At 37.9% G+C, this 23,680-nt stretch overlaps 1 protein-coding gene across 1 annotated transcript in view; it reads left to right on the plus strand.

The window, feature by feature from the left end:
• The first annotated feature begins 388 nt into the window (after window positions 1-388).
• Window positions 389-23,680, plus strand: part of si:ch211-106h4.4 (MAM and LDL-receptor class A domain-containing protein 1) — a 32,807-nt gene continuing 9,515 nt past the window's right edge. Inside the window, exons 1-37 of the mRNA XM_047369259.1 lie at window positions 389-517; window positions 605-733; window positions 1,198-1,326; window positions 1,435-1,534; window positions 1,678-1,849; window positions 2,904-3,117; window positions 4,182-4,313; window positions 4,408-4,532; window positions 4,739-4,976; window positions 6,094-6,350; window positions 6,901-6,991; window positions 7,081-7,221; window positions 8,336-8,467; window positions 10,367-10,500; window positions 10,607-10,775; window positions 10,900-11,019; window positions 11,514-11,668; window positions 11,740-11,835; window positions 13,361-13,451; window positions 13,539-13,658; window positions 14,294-14,396; window positions 14,484-14,634; window positions 14,749-14,968; window positions 15,338-15,461; window positions 15,905-16,034; window positions 17,771-17,849; window positions 17,928-18,080; window positions 18,522-18,647; window positions 18,747-18,959; window positions 19,062-19,181; window positions 19,447-19,608; window positions 19,728-19,819; window positions 21,081-21,248; window positions 21,426-21,611; window positions 21,704-21,812; window positions 23,192-23,314; window positions 23,444-23,543. Of these exons, the coding sequence (XP_047225215.1) occupies window positions 439-517; window positions 605-733; window positions 1,198-1,326; window positions 1,435-1,534; window positions 1,678-1,849; window positions 2,904-3,117; window positions 4,182-4,313; window positions 4,408-4,532; window positions 4,739-4,976; window positions 6,094-6,350; window positions 6,901-6,991; window positions 7,081-7,221; window positions 8,336-8,467; window positions 10,367-10,500; window positions 10,607-10,775; window positions 10,900-11,019; window positions 11,514-11,668; window positions 11,740-11,835; window positions 13,361-13,451; window positions 13,539-13,658; window positions 14,294-14,396; window positions 14,484-14,634; window positions 14,749-14,968; window positions 15,338-15,461; window positions 15,905-16,034; window positions 17,771-17,849; window positions 17,928-18,080; window positions 18,522-18,647; window positions 18,747-18,959; window positions 19,062-19,181; window positions 19,447-19,608; window positions 19,728-19,819; window positions 21,081-21,248; window positions 21,426-21,611; window positions 21,704-21,812; window positions 23,192-23,314; window positions 23,444-23,543 (5,183 nt within the window). The 5' untranslated portion in view covers window positions 389-438. The remainder of the gene's footprint in view (window positions 518-604; window positions 734-1,197; window positions 1,327-1,434; window positions 1,535-1,677; window positions 1,850-2,903; window positions 3,118-4,181; window positions 4,314-4,407; window positions 4,533-4,738; window positions 4,977-6,093; window positions 6,351-6,900; window positions 6,992-7,080; window positions 7,222-8,335; window positions 8,468-10,366; window positions 10,501-10,606; window positions 10,776-10,899; window positions 11,020-11,513; window positions 11,669-11,739; window positions 11,836-13,360; window positions 13,452-13,538; window positions 13,659-14,293; window positions 14,397-14,483; window positions 14,635-14,748; window positions 14,969-15,337; window positions 15,462-15,904; window positions 16,035-17,770; window positions 17,850-17,927; window positions 18,081-18,521; window positions 18,648-18,746; window positions 18,960-19,061; window positions 19,182-19,446; window positions 19,609-19,727; window positions 19,820-21,080; window positions 21,249-21,425; window positions 21,612-21,703; window positions 21,813-23,191; window positions 23,315-23,443; window positions 23,544-23,680) is intronic.

Consider the following 23,680-nt stretch of genomic DNA (forward strand, 5'->3'; position numbering starts at 1 on the left):
TTTGCCTCTTTGAAAGTCAGATAAGATCTAATAAAGACAAAATTATATTGTTGAAATAGGAGAAAGTTCAGCCTTAACTCTGTTGTCAGCATAATATGACAGTTAAAGTTATAGAAGGTCAAAGTTCATCCATATTGACCTTTAATATCACTACTTAAAGTTTGTAAATTGTTATTTTTAGAACATAATACTAGAAAAGTCTGGATAAGTTTTATCTGAAGCATTATTGTTTCATTCTGGGTTTTCTCATTTCAAGGCTGACTTGACCTGGCAGCATACATGGTGACTGAAGTAGCAGGTTACTGAGTGCATGCTGTACTTTAAACTGTCATTTGGAGATAAGGACTAACAGCCTTGGGTAATCTAATGTAATAAAGGTAAAAACAGTGCCATTTGGTTTATTCAGGCTCAAAGTGTTATCTGGAAGCTTAGCTAGATATGATGTGTTGGAAGTTGGAAACCCTGATTAGTCTCTCATCTCAGCTGGACATGAAGCAGACACTTGTGCTGCTGACAGGTAGGAGACTTCTATTTCACACAATAATGCAAAACAATTGGATATTTTAGTTCTTTGCATCTATTTAAAAAAAAACTGTGTTTACAGTACTGTGGACCATCATTTCCTGCGGTCCAAGTGGGAATTTTAATTGCACATCTGAAGAATGTGTTCCGTCTCAAATTGGTTGCGATTTCAAGGAGGACTCTAAATGTGGCTCAGATAAGGAGTTTTGTGGTAGGACATCTTCATCACACTTCATCCACATAACAAATTGAAATCAGACATTTATTTACACCACATAAAATAATGATTGCTTTCTTTCTCACCGTCTGTCTGACTTAAACCAGATAATATTTTGCCTGTTTTAGGTCACTTAGAATTTGCTAAATTATTTTTATTTGATTAATGCCACAATAATGCGAGAAAGAGCAATTTTCTGTTACTTCATTCAAATTCAGAGGTTTACACACGCTAAGACCGCTATGTCTTTAAATAATGGAGGTAAGTACCAGTACCTTGGTAGCACTGACTTAGCATGTTAGCTATTAATTTAAAGGTTGGGAGTTGAATCTGAGGCATGTTGGTGTGTCTTTAGAGCAAACTCATCTTTCGTCTAATACATCACCAGAAATTATAGTTCTGAAAGTACTTCATCTTGTTTAGTTTTAGCATTTTCATCAATAAATATTATTTTTAAGGCTCATGTGACTTTGAGAATCACTCATGTGGTTGGAAAAACACCAGTGATTCATCCTACAGCTGGAAATGGCAAATGGCAAACATCACCTCCATACCAGGACAGGACCACACTATAGGGTCCGCTTGGGGTAATCATTAATGTTACTTTATTACTGCTCTGTCAAAATGCCTTTGTGAGCATTTAAACCACTTTAAAAAGCTGTTGTTTTCTTACTGGATGTGTTCACTATGCACAGGACATGTCATGTATATAGATGGTAAACAAGCTGGTTTCTTCAAACAAGCCAATTTGGAGTATCCTGTCAACCAGTCGGCTGCTTTGGCATGCCAAATCAGGTACCAATACCAGATATTTCAGATAAATATCTGGTATTTATCTGAAATACACGCTCATACACGCTCGCTTTAACACAAGGTTAGAAATATTCACCTGGTCACAATGCCAAAAATCATCTGCTTTCTCAATGTCCATGTTTCAGTTTTTGGTACCATATTTATGAAGAATCCCCATCATTAATTTCATTATCAGACCTTGAAGTGAAAATGGTCAGAGGCTCAGATGTGAGAGAATTGTTAAGGATTTCCAAACGGAAGACAAATGGTTGGGAGAATGCAACAGTCTTCATTGGTAATCAACCAGGAGGTTATAAGGTTGGTAGATAAACGTGTTTATGCTGTGGATTTAGAAAAATTCCTTTGTTGTTTTTATAACAAAGTTGTACACAGTTATTCTGTACTTCTTTACTCACTTAAAAACAAAAATTTATAATTTTGGGTCATGCTGCTTCCCCTGGGTTTTATAGGTCATCTTACCTTGGTTATCTGGCTTCCTGTGCTTGTATGAAAACTAATTTGCACTGCCAGATTCAATCACCCTATATTTTATTGTTTTACTCTGCATTTTACAGCACTCCACACTTATTGGCATCCCTGGCTAAGATGTAAAATCTGCCTTAAAACAAATTAAACTTGTATTGCAGCAGAATAATCTCACTCTAAGAAATCTAAAATTATAACCTGTGTGATTTCAGTACATTTTTCTAATGGGGGTAGAAAGTCCCTCAAAAATAAATCATTCTTAAAATCTGTGGTTCCTGAATATTAGCCCCCCTAACAAATCTTATATATAAACTGTGATCTGCACTTTTTCAGCTAGCTCTTAGAATGTTAGATTATGCACTTCCTTTTTGAAAGGGGTATAAATATAATGTGATACAATGGCCAATTTCCCTTTGCCAATCAGAAAGGAAAAGACAGGAGAAAATGTCATTCAAGTGAGGCAGTTTTTTGCTCTTCATAAATCTGCAAATGGCTACAGAAAACAAATACCTAAATCTATATCTCACCTATATCAAAAGTCAGAGTAATAATTAAACAGTTTAAAACAACTGAAACTGTGAAAAACAATTGAGAACTAGGACCCAAATTTGACTTGCCACCACACACAGTGAAGAGGATGAGGAACAAAAAAAAAACAAACCCTCAGCTTCCTATTAAAGGACTGCAGCAGAGAAATGCAACTTAATGAAAGTATTAGAAGCTCTCTAAAAAAGTTTTGGGAGACATGCCAGGAAAAACCCATTTATGTCCTACTATCACAAATGTAAATAAGAGGAGTTTGCTAAATGTGACTGGGACTTTAACTGGAAAAAAAAAAGATTTTTCGATTTTTCCACAACAAACATATAGTTTTTTCTTTCCACAGCTGCTGTTTTCATACAATCCTTCAGTTTTGGAATATAAAGACGTTATGCTGGATGATATCCGCTTTGAGAACTGTGTAGAGGGAGACTTTCCAGAGGGACCATACCACCTATCATGCAATTTTGAAAAGGATACCTGTTCCTGGTACCATGACTACACAGCTAGTCTTTTGTGGAAGAGAATGAAAGGAGCGTATGGAGACCCAATTGGGAATGGTAGGCATTCTAATGAATTTAAAGGAAGTGAGAGAAGTGAGATATTAAAACTTTCTCTCAGTTTATGTTAGCTCTTTGGGTTTTAGTATGTAATATATTATTAGTATAAATAGATCACAGAACACTATCATCTATCATCTACAAAAGGGAAAGAGTGTGGCACAACCTGCAACCCTACCAAGACTACCCACCTAAACTGATGGGCCTGATATAGAGAGCATTAATCAGAGGAGTGACAAAGAGGATCATGGTAACTTAAGGAGCTAAAGACTTCTACAGCTCAGTTGGGAGAAACAAGAAAAAAATACATATTTTAGAAAGAAAGCCAGAAATTCAGTTTGTAGCTAACCACAATCCATGTAGTTGGTAGAGCAAACGTGGAAACAGGTGTTTTGGTCAGAAAAGGAAAACCAAGCTTTCTGGCCTACAACACTGCACATCACCCTCAGTGTGTTTAATTGCTTGAACACAGTGGTGAGCATTGCTAAAAAAGTGGAAGGAGCAAAAAAAAAAAGAAAAACAGCAAAACATTTGAGACAGGAGTGGAGGATCAGCCAGAGTTTACAATAAAATAGTTAGATCAAAGAATATTCATGAGTTAGAATGGCCCACTCTGTCCAGACGTAAAGCTGTTTTGCAAAGAAGAATGAACCCAAAAAGATGCCCAAAGCTTGTAGGAACCTACCCCAAAAGATTTGCAGTTGTTATTGCCATAAAATTGGTTCCTAAAGGAATTGACTCAGGGTGTCCTGAATACAAATGCACACTTTTCCAATTTCCATATGGAGAAAAATGGTGAAAACCATGTAGTGGTTTCCTTCCACTTTCCAATTACTATATTGTGTTGGTCTATCTTATAAAATTCATTAAAAAAATACACAAAATGTTGTGGCTGTAATGTAACAAAATAAGAAGAGGTTCAAGGTACTGTAACTCTAAATACTATATGTACTCTCCTTTAGATCAATAGTTTCTACATAGTTTATGTTTGTGTGAACAGAGTTGTCAGAGAATTTCAAAATTTTTAACAGTGAATTTTATCTCTGTTTTTCCTTTTTCTACAGGCTACTTCATGCTTATAAAAGCTGCGAACAACCTGAATATATCATCATCCGCCAGGCTCATCAGCCTACCTCAGCCTGCAGGTCAAACCATCTGTGTTAGCTTCCATTACTACATATTTGGGAACAGCATCGGTATATAGTTCACTGCACACAGCTATTTAACCAAAACAAATTCATTTTTATCTTTTTTCTGTAAGTTTAACTGCTGATATACTGTTGTAATTAGGATCATTAAAGTTTATTACTAAGCGCTCTGGGGAACCAGACACAGTCATTTGGATGAGGAGTGGCACTCAGGGAAATAAATGGCGATTTGCAGATCTTACCTTCAACAGCGACAGACCAATACAGGTATTCTCATTACTGTTTTTGATTTGTATATTTTTGCTTTAAATATTAAAAACATTTTGCTAACTGTGGAGAGTGAATTATTAGGAACAAATAGGTCATCTTCCTGCAGATTTGGAGCTGTGGTTTTATTTATTTATTTATTATTTTATTGTATTTATATTTATATGTATTGATTTTGTGGATCTTCACTTCAAATCATTCACCAGTTCATTATAGAAGCTGTAGTGGGAGGCAAACAGGGGAGCATCGCCATCGATGACATTGAAGTGTCCACAAGCTTGAATGGTTCATGTCCGCCTGAGAGAGAGTGCACTTTCCAGGGTTCTCTTTGCGGCATGCGGCCCCAGCCCTCTGCGAATTTCAGCTGGAAACGAATCACCGGAATGTCCCAGCCAGCCAACTCTTCAGGTCCCACCAAAGATCACACTCTGGGGACAGAGCAAGGTCTGCAGCTTCATTATATTGCATTAAATACACTATCTTGCAAGAATAGCCATACTGCTTGGATTCTTTTCACATTTTGCCATGATACAACCCTAAACATGAGAGTGTTTTATTGTCATTCAATTTGATAGACTAATACATAGTAGGGCATTATTGTGAAGCAGAAGGAGGAGGTTTTCAAAACTTTTTACAAATTAAAACCTGAAAGGAGTTAGGCACCTTTGTATTCGGTCAATACTTTGTACAACTGTTTTTGCCAATGCAAGTATGGGTATTCCTTGCATTCACCTCCAACACGATTCCTTTTCCGTACTGCAGAAATTAATCTGCACAGCCTGATGCTGCAACCACTTTGTTTCACCGTTGGAAAGGTCCGGCTTGCACCACAGGCTGTATATTGCATGTGGGGCAAAATGTTCCACTTTGGTATAATCTGAACAAAGCACATAGCTTTTGGAAAACTGCAAACAGGACTTCATAAGTCTGTCTATTAACAAAAAGCTGTCTTCCTGCCATTTTTCTTTAAGAGTCAGATTTATGGAGTGCATTGCTAAAGTCCTGTCTATAGATTCTCCCACCTGAGCAGTGAATGTCTACAGCTCCTCCAGAGTTACCATGGTCTTCTATAGGTCTTGTGCTATAGTCCTGCTATTTTCTGATAAGCGATTAAACAGTACTCCATGAGATGTTTAAAGCTTGGGAAATAGTTTTATAACCTAGCCCTGCTTTTAGCTTCTCTACAATCGAGGCTGTTTGCTCACCAATTTTCTTTAACAAACATTTGTACTTAGATTCAATTACACGCAGATTGACTATATTTACTAATCTGGTGACTTCTGAAGGTTATTGGTTGCACTGCATTTTATTTAGGGTGTCATTGTAAAGCAGCTGCATGCTTGCCACAGTTTTATGGTAAGGTAAGTTTATTCATATAGCGCTTTTCAGCAACGAGACACTCAAAGCACTGAGTTTTATGATTTTTATTTGTAAAACAATTTGAAGGCCATGCATAATTTTCCTTCCACTTTACAATTATGCACCACACCCAATAAAATACATCAAGGTTTAGTTGTAAGGCACTGCTGGATAGCTGATAAATGCCCCCCTCTATGTGTAGGTTATTACCTGAGTGCCGGATTATGGAAACACTCTTTGGGATCCAGAGGGGCTATGATAGCTTTGATGGAGCCCACACCTCTTAATGGAGAGTGCCTAATGTTCTGGTACTACATGGAAGGAACAGGAGTGGGTGAGCTCAGCGTTTACCTTCAAAGCCAGGAAAATGCCACCAAGCTGTGGACAAGGATGGGTGATCAGGGAACACACTGGCGGCATGGGAGAGTAACACTCTACAGCCCACAAAGCAGTTATCAGGTAGCTATACAGTCAAGTAAGAGTTTTGTTTGCAGATTGTGATGTCTAGGTTATTTTACGAAAAAATATTAACTCATTTGGTTCCTGTTATGCATTTAATAGCACTACATTTCATACCTTCTGCAGTTTTCACTTTCCATATGCCATCATGGCTTTTTTAAAAAGAGCAATTAATACATTTTCAAAAACTGCACATTATTAATTACATTTGGATGGTTTCACACAGTAATTCATGTGTGAAACCATCAAGAGTTTTAATGATATGTTCAAAGGTTGATCAGTTTATGAGAGAGAAACTGTTTTGGGTCTTATTTTTACTATCACTTCATTATTGCAGTCATTGGAGTTATTGGAGTCAGGTTAATTATAATGGATGCATGAGTATAGTGTAAAAATCAGCAGGTACCATGTCTCTTCTTTTTTCCAGTTCATTTTGTTGATAAAATTTTTATAACCCACAATTGTTCATCTAAACCCACAGCACATTCATGTAAAGTCAGTGCCCAAAACAATTTTTTGTTTTAATGTAGGTTTGTTTTCTACTTAATAGGTGGTTTTTGAGGCGATAGCTGGAAATGAACCAATGAGAGATATTGCTATTGATGACCTTTCCATCTTGAATGGAGCCTGTCCCCCATCAGGTTACTCACCACCACAAATTTCAAACGTAGACGTAGGAATGTTTGTAGGAATTACAGTGGTAATGAGCATTCTGTGTTACAAATTGAAGGCTTTTGTGACTTTGAGATGGACTTCTGCGGCTGGGTCAACAGTCCCGCAACAGAGTCTGGAGTAGAGTGGGACTGGCTCTCAGGAACAAGTGATGGACGGTTCATTCCACAATGGGACCATTCAACAAATACAGCTTTAGGTAAGCAATCATACACTCACCTTAAGTTTGGAAATAAGTTTACACTAACATTTATTTCAGAATTTTCCACAATTATCATTTGACTTTTTAGAAGTTGCAGCCCCTTAAAACTCTTAACTGGTAATTAAAAAACAACCCAGTGTGGGTTATTTTGCCAACACAGTCCTGGGTCAAATAGTCCTGGGTTCCAGTCAGAGTTGGAATGGGATTTAAAAAATGAGATAAAGTGCAAATTCCTACTAATGTCTGGGTAACAAAGAGTGGTGAAACAAGTAATACTGTGGTTAAACTTAGTGTTCCATAGAATTTTCTATACCTTTTTAATCCTTAAAAACACACAGGTAGAACCTGTACCTTTCGTCTGAAGTTAACTCGCTAGTATGAGTGTACACACTGAAGACCTGTTTAATGCCAATTAACAAATCATACATGTTTTTAGACCATGTTTTTAGTAGAGAGAGCCTGCAAATTCCACACAGAAAGGCCCCAGTTGGGATTCAAAGCCAGGTCCATGCTTCAAGATAGCAATACTAACAACAGTGCCACCATGCAACCCAGAATCTATGGTGAAAACCCCAAAAGTCTCATAAATTCTAATAAGACTCAATGACAAACAACTGCATCTGCGTAGCAATATTCACACTCACTAATTTACAGTATATTAAATATTGCAGGTAAATATTGCAGCAAATGTGATCATAAGTGAACAAATTCAATCTCTAGTGTAAACAGAAGTTATTCACAGAACCCATTGAGCTTACCATTATTATAAAGCACAATGTTAGGATCTTACTATTTTTTTTAATTCATCTCATGGAAAAGCATCGGTGAAGTCAGTCTTTAAGACTCATTAACCTCGTTTTCAGTCTCTTCAAAGCCAACTTCTGTCAAGACACCATGAACCCAGCAATTTGGTTCAGAGAAATGACCCAGCAGTTTTTAAGATTGCATTGCTTTGAAGCCTAAAAGTGAGTCTATTCTCACTGAAATCTTGAAGCTGTATTTATTTGTGTACGCACAAAGAGACATTTTCTCTTAATGTTATATTTTCCAATCTAGTTTGAAACAAACTAATAAAATAAGCTAAACTATATGGTGCATTTTGTTGCCACAGGCCACTTTGCATTTTTAGGGCCCTTTGGTTCTAAAAAAGAAGAAATTGCCCAGTTGGAAAGTGAGTCTATGGACGCAGTAGAAAGGGGATGCATAGAGATCTGGCACCATGTTGCAGGATGGATTAGTAATAGTAAGTACATTTTACTGTTTCTTTAGCAATTCCTAAAAACTCAATTCTTTATACTTCTGAGGTTTGTGTCTTATCTCTGAAGTGAACATGATCTTATTTCTAAGCCAGTTGTAGGGTTTAAAGTGCACTGCAATGTCAAGTTTTGGGGAATCTTTCGACTTCTGAAACATATGAAATCACCTTATTTTGTTCTTTCTTTAAAATACTGTTGTTTTTCCGTCAGATTTCTGTGTCAACAGACAGATTTTTGCCACTCGACGTATGTTCCTTTTCTTTCCACTCTATCCTGATGTGAAGTTCTGATGGTGGACAGTATTTACATCAGTGGGTTGCAAGAGTCACAACCCTGCATTTCTGGAATACGTTTTGAATAAAACCTACAAACAAAAATATTCACATTTTCTTTGTCAAATTGTTTCATAAAATAACAAGTAAGCTCATCTAAAAAGTGACAAAGGCACACAATCTTTTCATCAATCTTTGCATTTAACTTGTTGGGATAAATGAAAAACTATAAACTGAATTTATCTGGGTTCAGAAAATGTGTTTTTGTTTTCAACTACTGTAGTTTTTTTACAGCTTCTTCTCTCCGTCTCTATCCAGTTGTAGCAAATAGCTTCTCATTCTGAGGTTTCGTCCAATTAAAAGTGAAGGGTTCCTTTCCACTGTCACCACATGCTTGCTCAGGAGAAGAGATTCCTGTGAAGGAAATGACTTAAGTTCAATCAGCTGGCTTCCTTAAATAGATACATTTTATCACATTATCACATTACATTATGTGATAAACTAAATTTGACTGAACTGTTTTATAATTAGGACTAAGTTGAATTACATGCAATTGCATCTAAATTTGAAAATATTATTGACATTTTGGTGAGAACTGGATTGGACATAACCAGATATGAATTGGACAGGTTTGTCTTGTAAAGACCCTTAAGATGTTTGTTGCTGACTGGCGCTATATACAATCTCGTGAAAAAACCATTTGCATATGTCCTGTTTTGTTTTTCTATTTTTGTCACAATGCTTTAGACCAGTTTAAACAAATGTTTAGTATTAAATAAAGATAACTTGAGTAAATACAAAATGCTGTTTTCAAATGATGGGTTAGGACAAAAGTAGTTCAAACCATCCTGGCCATATGTGAAAAAGTATTTGTGCCTCAACTTAGTCATTGGTTGTGCCCCCTTTTGCAACAATAAATACACTCAAGGGTTTGCAATACCTGCAAATGAATCTGTAACAATAGTATAAAGGAATTTGGCCCACTGTTCTTTTTCAAAATGTTTTTAATTTAGCCACAATGGAGAACAATCGAATTTGAGTCTAGACTTTCATTTAGCCACAACAAACCATTTATCTTGATTTGTTTATTTGTCTCTTGTGATTCATTTCAAGTTGGTTTTGCTTTGCTTCTTTGAATCATTGTTAGATTATGAACACAGACTGGTAAGTGATGATAAAGAAGGCCTACAATGTTTTAGATGTTATTCTTGGTTAACAATGCACTTTTAGCAAAATGTTTGATACACCGGCCACTCCTGTCAAGGTTAGCCACTGTTTCCTGTTTTCTCCAGTTGTAAATATTGGCTCTCACTGAGGATACCTGTCAAACTAACTTAATTAAAAATGTAAATATGTTATATATTAAACATCTGATTTTTATACACAAAACTACAAAAGCATTAGTTCTATTTGTTGTTTTATTTGTCGTATTTTCTTTAAGATTGTGTTTTTGTCTATTGTGCAATAACAATGATACAAATTTATAATTCCAATTAGAATTTTTAACGTTTAGTTATCAAATTAACATGTTTTTGCCATGCTGTAAATACTTTCATGTTTTCTGTATTTTTACTTTCATTTTGTTTTCTTATTGATAATTTTTGGTGCTTTCAGGACCATCAGACATTACATTAACAGTGTTTGTAAGAGAGGCTGGTCAGCTGCGTCCTCTATTCTACACTAATGGTTACCTGAATTCTTCCTGGATTCAAGACAGAGTGAATTACAATTCAACGGGTCTTCACCAGGTTAATTAAAAATTTTAAACCACATTTTGATTATTTCAATTTGATGCTTGTTGGGTTTAGATTTATTTTAAAACTTTAATTTGTGATCTTCTTTTTATAAACGCAGATTATTTTACAAGCCCGGTGTCCAGCTGGAAAGGAAGCAAGTTTTGCAATAGATGATACCCACATCATCCGAGGAAAATCTTGTGATGACCTCATCCTGACCACAACTGACTCTCCCACCACAACTACCAGTGCTCCACCCTCTAGCATGGACTGCACCTTTGAAGAAGGTCAAACTCAAACATTTAAGTTCAAATAACACTTAAACATGGGGTTCTTTTGATGAGGTGTGTCGTTTTGCTGAAATTACATAAAAACAAATGTATAATTGAATGTGCATTTCTTGTTAAAAAGGTTTGTGTAACTGGGCCCAGGAAGACACTGATGATTTGAACTGGACTCTCAGCAATGGACTTCAAGTGGAGAGGCTGTGGAATGGACCCCAGTACGATCACACTGTTGACAGCGATCAAGGTACTGTCATTTGTTAGCAGTTGTTAGCCCTGCTGCCTTGCAGCGTGAATGTCCTGGGTAAAAACCCCAGACAGGGGTCTTTCTACATTGAGGTTGCATGTTCCTCTCAAAGATGCGGGAGTTCTGTTCGGCTACACGCAGTCCAGAAATTTGCATGTTAGGTTAATTTGTCACTCTGAACTGGCCTTAGGTGTGCTGCGTGTATTCGTGATTGTTTGTCTGAGATGTTGTGGCAACGTTTCTAGTGTGTACGCTGTCATTGAATGACTGTTGGAGATACGCACCAGAGAATTTGGAGGATTTTTCAATACGCTGAAAAATATGTGTAAAACAAACAACTAGAACCCTGACATGACTTTTCAAATCAACATTTTCTTTTCTCTTTCGATGCTTACACATTTGTTTCAGAACAATTTACACATCTTTACAAGGGGTATCAATAACTATATAGGATTTTCTTCTTATCGCCGTTTTCTTTTTCTTTTTATACAAAGGTTTCTTTTTACTACTGAATGGATCTGGATCGAAGGATGCAGAGAAGGCTGTTGCCACAGTTTCTGTTTCGAATCGTGGGTCACAAAGTTGTGTAGAATTTTGGTATTATATGCTGGGGCCATCAGTATCCACCCTGAATCTACTGGTTCAAGTAGTATGTACCCAACTAGACTCCATTTACTGTTGCGTTAAATACACTTCTCACAGATATTTACTCCATTTTAGAATTCCTCTGAATTGTTGGTCTGGACTCGTCAAGGAACCCAAACTCCAGAGTGGATAAAAGCACAAGTAACTGTAAGCTTGATCAATGCACTTCAGGTAATCGCTTACCTATGTAAATGTTTATTTTTTTCAAACCTCTTGCAGCAATGCTGTTGCTATAGATACTTTTTTTGAATTTCCAGCCAGCATTGTTTTCCTAAACATCTTAAACTTACAGTGGTTGGACAATTAAACTGAAACACCTGTCATTTTAGTGTGGGAGGTTTCATGGGTAAATTGGACCAGCCTGGTAGCCAGTCTTCATTGATGGCACATTGCACCAGTAAGAGCAGAGTGTGAAGGTTCAATTAGCAGGGTAAGAGCACAGTTTTGCCCAGAATATTGAAATGCACACAACATTATGGGTGACATACCAGAGTTCAAAAGAGGACAAATTGTTGGTGCATGTCTTGCTGGCGCATCTGTGACCAAGACAGCAAGTCTTTGTGATGTATCAAGAGCCACAGTATCCAGGGTAATGTCAGCATACCACCAAGAAGGACGAACCACATCCAACAGGAATAACTGTGGACGCAAGAGGAAGCTGTCTGAAAGGGATGTTCGGGTGCTAACCCGGATTGTATCCAAAAAACATAAAACCACGGCTGCCGAAATCACGGCAAAATTAAATGTGCACCTCAACTCTCCTGTTTCCACCAGAACTGTCCGTCAGGAGCTCCACAGGGTCAATATACACGGCCGGGCTGCTATAGCCAAACCTTTGGTCACTCATGCCAATGCCAAACGTTGGTTTCAATGGTGCAAGGAGCGCAAATCTTGGGCTGTGGACAATGTGAAACATATATTGTTCTCTGATGAGTCCACCTTTACTGTTTTCCCCACATCCAGGAGAGTTACGGTGTGGAGAAGCCCCAAAGAAGCGTACCACCCAGACTGTTGCATGCCCAGAGTGAAGCATGGGGGTGGATCAGTGATGGTTTGGGCTGCCATATCATGGCATTCCCTTGGCTCAATACTTGTGATAGATGGGCGCGTCACTGACAAGGACTACCGAACCATTCTTGAGGACCATGTGCATCCAATGGTTCAAACATTGTATCCTGAAGGTGGTGCACCAATACACACAGCAAGACTGGTGAAAGATTGGTTTGATGAACATGAAAGTGAAGTTGAACATCTCCCATGGCCTGCACAGTCACCAGATCTAAATATTATTGAGCCACTTTGGGGTGTTTTGGAGGAGCAAGTTAGGAAACGTTTTCCTCCACCAGTATCACGTAGTGACCTGGCCACTATCCTGCAAGACGAATGGCTTAAAATCCCTCTGACCACTCTGCAGGACTTGTATATGTCATTCCCAAGACGAATTGACGTTGTATTGGCTGCAAAAGGAGGCCCTACACCATACTAATAAATTATTGTGGTCTAAAACCAGGTGTTTCAGTTTCATTGTCCAACCCCTGTATATTGTCATGCAGCATGTCAATTTTTCAAACTCATTAGTTCACAGTTTGTATCTACATTTGGGCAAAAGGCTTACTGGAAATACAGTAGATATTAGAACATGCATTACCTTTGAAATACTATCCCTATAACTTTGATTTCCTCCATCTGTTAACAGATAGCTTTCAGTGGGCAGAGAAACATCCAGAGCCATGGATTCATAGCTATTGACGACATCACAGTTAGAGAGGGAGGCTGCAGTAATCAGAGTATGTAAACACATTGGTTAAAATAAGGCCAAACTCTTACAGTTTGGCCTAATTAATAAAGCCATTGTAAAATAAAAATTTTTTCAGATGAATGTGGATTTGATTCGGATTGGTGCGGTTTTGAGAATGGTGTCGATCACAGGGGTCACTGGGAGCGCACAAAGGGAACAAAGCATCAAGTGGACAACAGCTATCGGACTGAAAATGGTCAGTATGGAACTGTGACAGAGTGCACCTAGAAAAAGGTACATGAATGCAAATAAACTATAAAATAGGCAATTGTATGAGCTTATGATGTAACAATCTGTTGTTGATCGCACTGTCCCCGTCCTGTGAAGCAAGGGAACAGGAAACGTGGACCAAGTGGCAAGGAAAAAAGAAAATAACATCATCAAGAGTCGGGTACAGTAGATTATGGTCAAGGGTCGGAATGATGTCATTTACAGAAATAAAACCTTGAAATAACTGCTTAAAAAATAACATGGTAAAGAAAAAACTTTTTATAAATGTTTCTCCGCTGCAGAACACATTGTGCATGGCAACAGCAATATTGAAGTCTCAGAAAGAAAAAAAAATGCTACTGGTTGCTGTGTTCAATGAGAAAAATAGACTAACAAACTATATATTTTTAGCCACACTTTTCAGAAATCACAAGAAACTAATGTCACTCCTCTCAAATTTCTTTAATTGGTCATTTTATTGATTCCTAAATATCCCACACTATAGCTCTCTGTACTCAGCACAGGGATGTGAAAACATGTAGCCACACATTATATTATTGCAAAAACACAAAAACATTCCATGATTGCGGAAAGTAGCCTCTTTTGCTGTATATTTTGCAGGCTTTTACATGTCTGTGATGACTTCACATTCTGCGCAGCAAGAAATAGCAGAGCTCCTCTCACCAGTGTTCACTTCAGCTACGGAGATGTGTGTACGCTTCTGGTAGGTCCAGTACTGCCAGCACGTTCATTTATATGCTATTGCATCATCTATGTTTTAGTCTGAATATGGGTGTACATATTATTTCAGGTTCATGTTGCCTGCAGATGTCTCCAACTATCTTGCCGTCAAGGTGCTGAGAAGTGGGCAGCTTGGTGATGCCCTTTGGCGTCGCTCTGGATTCCCGTCTAAAAGCTGGAAGGTGGCTGAGGTCACTGTGTCCTCACCTGCACCTTTCAATGTAAATTAAACTTTATAACAATGATTCTCCTTTTTGGTACACAGCTTGTGGCCAGTGTGCTTTTTATCAGTTTCCAATTAGGCGGATCCTTTTGAATTTGCTGTTTTATTTCAGGTGGTATTTGAGGCCGTCCATATGCCTGGCATCAATGATACAGTAAAAATAGATGATTTCTCTGTGAGGGCAGGGGCTTGTGCTTCTCCTGCCAGCTGTGACTTTGAGTCAGGACAATGCACCTGGGTCAACGTGCAGAAAGAAGATGGACATGAGTGGGTCATGTCCCGTGGAGGATATTATGGACCTCCAATGGACCATACCACTCAGACCTCAGATGGTAAATCCTTACTTATACAACAGTGTGCCAAATTTTAGGTCCTGAAAGGTACATTATTAATTATTATCTAATAACTAAGAGAAGGAAAAAGAAACATACTGAACTGTATTTAGAATTTTATGAAGCAAGAAACTGTAAAACAAAGACATATATATTTAAATCAGTCTTGGGGGGATCTCAGAAATCAAAACTCAAATTTTATTATGGAGACAAAATTTGGGAAATTTTCTCCGGAATCTCCACTATTAAAAATCCTTCTACTCAGTGGCAGATCTAGAAAAGTTTACATGCGGGGACCAAGAAGGCACAAAAGGTCTAGGCAGGGTGGCAGTTGTTTATTTGTTATTTTTATTTTCTGTTTGCTTGCAGGTTGGTTTTTGTTGAGCTCAGCACTGCACCAGGGCCAACACAGTGTAGCACAGGTTGTGTCTGAATGGATCCAACTGAAGGACACCCCATCCTGTCTCACTTTCTGGTACCATATGGGCAGCAGGTGAGTGAAAAAAAACAACAACAAATAAACACACACATTGTGGCTTTTTAACTCTAGACTGAGTGACTATAAAGTACAAGGATGGACTTTATCCTGTTGTTTAGTTTCCTTGCTGACTTCCTCAGGAAGTGTGTATAAAAGTCATTTAGTCATGAATCACCTGCTTCACTTTGTGCAAGACTAAGAAAAGTTGTGTGGCAGAGTTCATCAGACTACTACTGATAGTGAACCAAGAGAAGAGTTTTAGCCTACAATCAGAAGCCCCCAAAAATTCAAGAATATAATCTAACAATTAGCCCTCGGTTTCCTATAGGCTGAAGCAAGGAAAGTAGTTGTTTATCAAACATAATGAATGAGAACAACCTGAGTGCTGAGGAGTTTTGTAAAATGGGTAATTTAATTTTGTACTAATTAAAGAAAATTTGGGGTTTTTTTTCTCTTAGTGATTCTGGCACACTACGGTTGTTTGCACATTCAGACTCAATGGAGGAGACTCTAATGTTTCAAAGCCACAGCAGTGGCAGCAGCTGGAACAGATTCTCTCAGTCAGTAGACACGTCCAAACCTTTCCAGGTAAACCAAAACAAACGACACATTTACAATGATTTACAGTGCCTTGCAAAAGTATTCATACTCCTTGAACTTGCTCACATCCATGAACAGGTTTCAGTGCATTGCATTGGGATGTTATTTGACAAACCAGTGCAAAGTAGTGCATAATTGTAAAATGGAAGGCAAATGGCTTTCAACTATATTTTTTCAAATAAAATCAGATTTTGTATAGAGCCAGCCTGAGATAAAAAATGAAATTGGCAGTTTTTTGAGTAAATAGCCTTATATACTTTAATATAAACCACCCCATTATGGCTCTAGGAGCATGTTTGGGGTTCTTGTCCAGCTCTAAAGTGAACTTCCACCCCCGCCGTATGCAGCCGTAACAGGCTTGTCTTTCGGGTTTACTCTGTATTAGCAACTTCTAATAAGGTTGCTTCGGGGTTTGAAATGTATTTAGCTCCATCCATCTTCCCATCAACTGACAAGCTTCCTTGTCCTTGGTGAAGAAAAACATCCACATAGCATATTGCTGCCTACAGCTTATTTCATGGTGTAATGGAAATTCTTTTATTAAGTGTTCCAAAGTGTGTGACCTTTGGTTTACCTCACTCCAGTGAACATCTGTGTTAGGGAGTAAGCTGTAAAAGCCATTATCAGAAGTTTAATGGTTAAAACCCACAGTTAGGATGATGTGTTGGGAAGGACAGATGGGTTCCCAGATAACTTTGTCACCTCTGAACTCGAAAAGGGTCTGGGGTCGTAAAACACAGACTCTTTGAAGTTGAGATAACACTGTCATGTTCTGGTATAAATACTGTGTGTAAATGTTGATCGGGGCTCTGTTTCACTGACTAACCTCAGTGTCAGGGTCTTCAAATGCTGAATGCCTTTGAATAAAATTTATAAAGACAAAGTCCGGATTTTCTCTTGTTATGAGTCAACTTCTACCCACTTTGATAAGAAAATTCCACAACAATGGTAAAGATGGTGTTTACATTATTGTGGAGGGTAAGTTTTTTGACACACAGCATTTTGCATGTAGAAAAAACTTTCAGTTTTGATCTCATCTGACTAGAGAACCTTTTTATGCGTAGGGCTGGTGGCTAACTGCCTTCTTCTTGCCACACTTGCATAAAGGCCATATTGGTTTAGTGCATGGCTAATATTTGTCCTGTCAACAGATTATGCAGCTCCTCCAGAGTCACTGTGAGCCTCTAGTCTGCTTATCAATGCTTTCATTGGTCTGCCTGTCAGTTTAAATGGACGACCTAGTTTTTGTAGGCATACTCTTTCCATTCTAAGATGATAGATTGATCAGGGCTCCATGTTCAAAGTTTACAATATTGTTTTGTAACCTAACCCTGGTTTAAAATTCTCTACAACTTTATTCTTGACTTGTCTACTGTGTTTGTTGGTCTTCATGATGCTGTTTGTTGACTAATGTTCTCCAACAAACCTCTGAGGCCTTCACACCACTGTTGTATTAATACTGAAATTAATTTACATACAAGTGGATTTTAATCAGACATCTGAAGGCAGTTTGCTATGCTACATTATATTTTGTGGTGTCTGAGTAAAGCAGTCTGAGCGCATATGCAACATACATGCAACACTCTTTTACATATTTTTATTTGTAAAAACGTTTAAAAACCATTAATAATTTTTCTCGTAAATGGAAAAAAATGTTTTAAGATTCATGGCATCTTAAAACGTATGTAGGGGTATTTATGCTGTTTACATCCTCTTAACAACAGCTTTTGATTGAGGCAGAAAGTAGCAGCAAGGGATTTATTGCCATTGATGACATCAGTGTCACACAAGGTCTTTGTCCAGGTAATTATTTTGTTATCAGTCTTCTACTTCTTTTATATGCAAGTACATTTTGTGAGAAACACAGCTCTTTGCTTATAGAGAATGAAACAAGAGGATTTGTGAGCTGTTCATTTGAAAATGGAACCTGTGACTGGGAGGATATCAGTGTTGGCCAGGCTGAGTGGGTAAGAACAAGGAACGGCACAGGGAACAGTGGACCATCGGTGGACAACACACTGGGCACTGAGCTGGGTAAGGCTCTCGGACTACAATCTGGATAACTTCATTAGACTGAAAGCAAATCTGATTAACAGTACGGGAATCTGCATGTCTCCACAGTACATAAAAATCTAATTCCGATGTTATGATGAGTGGTTTGTTAAAAGTAATAAAAAAGCTGAAAATGACTTTTTTCTGTTTCCTCTTTTGCGCTGCGTATGTTAGCAATGCTGAATGTTGTTAGCCACAGTTTCCTCATTGCTGCCTGAGCTTGGATTGCGCCATTTAAGTGCTTGTGCTAAACAGGAAATCTCCCCTTCTTTGATGTTTTTCCAAATCTGTGCAGTAGAATTTGAGTTTTTTAGATGTTAATTCAATATTTCTTTTTGCAACATTTATTTTGCCTTGATTTTGTTGTTGCTAAATGTGCCAATCAAGTTTTTGCATCATAAAGGACTTGGTTGGTCTTTTCAGGTTGGTATATGGGTTTGGAGGCTGATCGAGGGGAAGAAATGAGCCCTGCTGCGCTGCAAAGTCCCATCTTGAAACAGGCCAGCTCCACCTGTACACTACATTTTTACTACAACATGTATGGAGAGGGTATGTTTTGTAATTGTATGTGTGCAGGTACATAAATCTGTGAAATCTATGTATTTCTTTAGTTATTCTTATGTGTAAGCATGTGGGTAACTGTTTCAGAATCAGAGCTTAAAGTGCTCCTAAAGGAGGGCTCCAGGATCACCACATTGTGGTGGTTAGCTGGAGGTAATGAAGATTTGTGGCAGTACAGCAAGGTTATAATTGGCCGGATCCCCCAGCATTTTTCCCTCCTGTTTGAAGGCTCCAGTAATTTCAACAAACTAGGATACGTTGCTGTTGATGATCTCGACTTCACCAACTGCTCCCTTCCTGGTAGGCCACCAGCTTTTTGTATGCTTTTATCTCATTCTCTTAAGCTTGTTTTTATTCACTCAAAAGCTTTTATTTAAAAGATTTAAAAGAGTTCCTTTGTAGAGCCCCAGCCATGGTGTTCCGAGAGTACATTCATGTGTAACAACAGCGTATGTGTTGACCCCAACCATGTGTGTGACTTCAGCGATGACTGTGGGGACTGGTCTGATGAAATCAACTGTGGTGAGTTACCGCAAATGGTGTCGATCAATGGTAAACCTTCAGTTCCTGCACATATTGTTCTACAACATGTAAACACTCACAGATAACAATGGTCATGGGAGCATTAGAGGTCAATATTTAAATCTGTAATTCTGCAATAAAAAAGTATTTTATGCATCTGTTCTTGATGTTAATTATGTTGTTTTAAATGAACTATTATACAAGTCACTGGAAATATACCAATATGAATATGCAGAAACACCTTCTCTACTTTCGATTTATGCAGAAAAGCAAGGTGTGATGGAGCGCTGCAACTTTGAACAAGGCCTGTGTTCTTGGGCAAATAGTGATGTGGACACACCAGGAGGTGAGTGGACACGTCACAAAGGAGAAGAAGGCTGGCCCAACCACGGCCCTCCGAGGGACCACACAGAAAACCTTGCTGCAGGTAAGAGACTTTCTGAGATGCTTTTCATTGCTTCTCAACATCTAGTTACAGTTTCAGCTGAAGTTGTTTTGCCTTTTATAAATTTCGGTTGTATTTCATGATTTTGTTTTTATGAACAGGTCACTATGTTTCCCCTGGTAGTCATCTGACTGAGAAGGGCCAGACATCTGAGATTCTTTCAAAGACATTGTTACCAAGCTTTAACTGCACTGTGAGTTTCCGGTAAATTGATTGATTGCATCACAGGAAAATGCAACTTCAGGTGTCCTTATGGGCCATTTCTTCCACCACTAAATAGATAAAAATAATGAATGGATTATTTCGGCTTGTCATGAGGCCATAAATCCTCACAAAAACTGTTGGAACCAAACTGCAAAGAGCACAGTTACAAAATGTCACTTTCTACAATTTAGAAAATAAATATTTGAATTTGAGTACAGTTATTAGGTGGAGACAAGATTCTCACATTAATAAATAAATACTTTTAACAAAATTACCAGTGGCACAATCATTGATACACCTAACAATCCCTGGAAAATGGACCTGAAGCATTTTTATACCTCAGTTTTGTAGGTTGATCAGAGTTTCTAGGAACTTCTAATTAGTATTCCTTTTCTTTCTGTTTCCACAATGTATAAATATGACATGATAATAAAGCCCATGTCTTTAGCTAATAGGCTGGATAAAGATACTTATTTATCTTCTGATCATACACAATGAGAAGTGTTTTAAGAAAGGTAAAACAAAATCTGCAAAGCTCACTGTTACAGAACTGCAGCAAAAAGTGGTATCTTGGGATCCCCTTGTCTACATAAGTTATAGACTTTAAACCTTTCTATACTACCATCAAAAAGTAAACATATAAAGTTTACGAACTCTAATGGGATATTAGCTGGAGCTGTGTGCTTTGACCAGATGGAAGAGAAGATACCCATAACTCTGGACAAACTAGAGCGATTGTTTAAAGAGGATTAGTTAATGATCCCTCTCTTCATCCTGTCCTATTGGCAAAATGGGATTCCTACAAAATATGGACAGCAAAGTGTGGCCATCATTTTGCTGTTTTGTTGTTTTCTTTTACACTAAACATGTATAATTTTATCCCTACCATATAAATATACTTAAATTATAGATTTTAGATTATGATTTTTTTTCTATTATGTGTAAAATTAGACAGCTACAACAAAAGATCCCTTTATTTTTAGGCATTTTTCACATCTTTACCAGTGCTGAAAATGAATTTGTAATGAAAAAAATAAAAATAAAGTAATGACTAGTGTTGCATTATGGTTTGTGAAAAAAAAAGCATTCATATAACATCACTATATGTTACACTATTTGCACCTTTTATTGCCTTTCTAAAGCTTATCTCTGCTCTGTAAATTTTCAACTTTCCCTGCTGGTCCATAAAGTCCACAAGAATTTTTATTTAGCCATATTTATGTTTTTTCTTTCTACTATTTGAATCTTAGATAAGATTCTTCTACTTCAGCATCAGTGATGCTTCAGCTCAACTGACGGCCCAGTCCAGAACACTGATGTCTGGTATTGACGACAAAATGCTGTGGATCAGAGAATCCTCCCACAGCTACAGTTGGCAGAGGGCAAAAGTCACCTTCTCCTCCTCAATCATTAGCAAGGTCTGTGGGAGTACACGAAAAGGCCTTTTACATTAAACATCTGACTGTACAAACTTTGCGTAGTATAGAATGAGAATAATCTGACAACCTTAAATCACTGTTGTGCCTGACAATTCCAGGAATACAAGTACAGAGGAAATAGGATGAAAATATAAAACAAAACAATTTCCTCTTCAGATTGCTTTCAGGTATGAGATTGGGGCAACTCAACGAGGGCTTGTTGCACTTGATGACATTTCTTTCTCCAAGGAATGCATTTTTGACCATGAAAACAATAAACTACCCGAAACTTTGCCCACCTCTTCCCCACATACATCCTCTAACACACCTTCAGCAACAACCACACCTGTGAACCCCTGTCAGGTAAATGAAAGCATGAACAGTTGCATGGCTGCTTTTAAATTTTCCAGAAAGTAACTCTAAATATATCAGTTCCATTACTTTTGTTTCTGCAGGATAATGAGTTTTTTTGCAGGCAGTCTGCTGGGAAAGTGTGTATTCCTGCCACATTACAGTGTGATTATATTCCAGACTGCCCTGAAGGAGAGGACGAGGCTGGCTGTGGTGAGCATTTAAAATGCATTTCTTTAACAATTATAACACACTTTATCTACTGCTTTTTGTTCCTCCTAGTTGATTTTACAATCATTTGCACACTTAAAAGTTGTAATAATTGCAATATTGCAAAAATGCAATATGGGAGCAGTTTATCAATGTGCATGGAGAATGGAGGATCCAAATGCAGACAGACTGGCAGGAGGAAGAGTTAAAGGCAAATAAAAATGTAATAAAGTAAACTGAAACTTACTGAAACAATGCTCAGAGGCCAGACAAAAATCCAGATGTGAGTGAAAAACCACAAACAAGGCAAAACTGGCCCAGAGACAGATGAGCTGATGCTAGCAGGAACCTGCAATGACAGATGAAGCAGGGACATATATATAGGAGGATTATGAAAACTGGTAAAAACAGGTGAGACCAACTAAGTAGAAGCACCTGAGCAGGAAAGCACAAGACTGAGGCAACAGAGGAATTGCCAGATGGAAACTAACAAAGACAAACCACAAAACAAACTCTAAACCTAGAATGACAAAAAATACAAAACAAAAGGGTGAAAATGAAACTCAAAAACATTAATGAAAAGAGAAAAAAGGAAGTAAATAGAACAGTATACAAAGGGACCAGACTACCAAACTAAAAAAGCAACTTGTATCTAAAGACTACAACTCATCACAACATAAACAGAGTCCTAAACACCATGACACAGTTGCTGTTCAGTGCTAGGACAATTTGATGGGCCTATGAAGGAGCATGTAAATATCTCAGATGGACAGTAACAATAACAAAAAAATGTTTTTGTTTCTCTGAATATAAACTTCCATAGAGTGTGGTAGTAGTAGCATTATGCTGTGACGAAGACTCCCTTCAGTAATGGCAGGGAAGCTGGTCACACATGATGGAAATATGGATGGTGCTACATATCAATCCTGGAATAAACCTGCTCTGCTGCTAAAGACCAGAGACTGTGGAGGAGGTTTACCATTCGGCAGGACAACAAACCTAAACATACAACCAGAACTACAATGGAATGGTTTAAATCAAAATGTATAAATACATTAGAATGGCCCGTTCTTTTAAAAAGTTGTTCACAGACTCTCCATCCAATTCTGCTGAACTTCAGCAATTTTGAAAAGTAAAATCAGCAAAGATTTTTGCCTTTGGATGTGCAAGACTGTAGAGACATGTAATACTGTAGTTTATCCCAAGATTTGCTTTGTTTGAAATACCAATTGATAGTCTATAACGTTTAAAGTTTGGAAAAGTTGTGTAACAATTCTGTGACTCAGCTTGCATAAAGATCCTCTAACCTCCAGAGAAGTGATGTATGAGCTAATATTCATTTTACTTCTAAGCACTACCGACTTCTGCACTTATTGTTTCAGGCTCATGTACATTTGAGAATGATCAGTGCCTGTGGAGTGACGCCAGTGATGGACCAGCTAAATGGCACAGAGAGAAAGCCAGTAACAACACTGAGCCCCCTACAGATCACACTACACAAACTGGTGACCTTATCTATGTGTTATTAGATTGCACATTTAATCTATATATTGGTTGTAGTGATATTTTAATGGACTCATCCATCTTGAAATCTTACAAGGAGTGTTGTTTACTTCGTCTTCTCTCTTTCTAAGGCTTCTACATGACAGTAAATCTCAATCTCGGGTCCACACAGACAGAAGCCAAACTCCTTAGCCCACCACTCCAATCTTCATCCCCCTACTGCCAGCTTCTGTAAGCCATGAAATCTCTTTAGTCATCATCCAAAATGCCCACAATGTAGTTGTTATAATTAAAAGCTAAATATTCTATTGCATAAATTGCTTAACTCTCCCTTCCCCGGAGCCCCCGTCTCTCTTTGCCATGCAACC

Source organism: Girardinichthys multiradiatus, chromosome 6 (genome assembly GCF_021462225.1).
Source record: "Girardinichthys multiradiatus isolate DD_20200921_A chromosome 6, DD_fGirMul_XY1, whole genome shotgun sequence".
Classification (NCBI taxonomy): Eukaryota; Metazoa; Chordata; class Actinopteri; order Cyprinodontiformes; family Goodeidae; genus Girardinichthys; species Girardinichthys multiradiatus.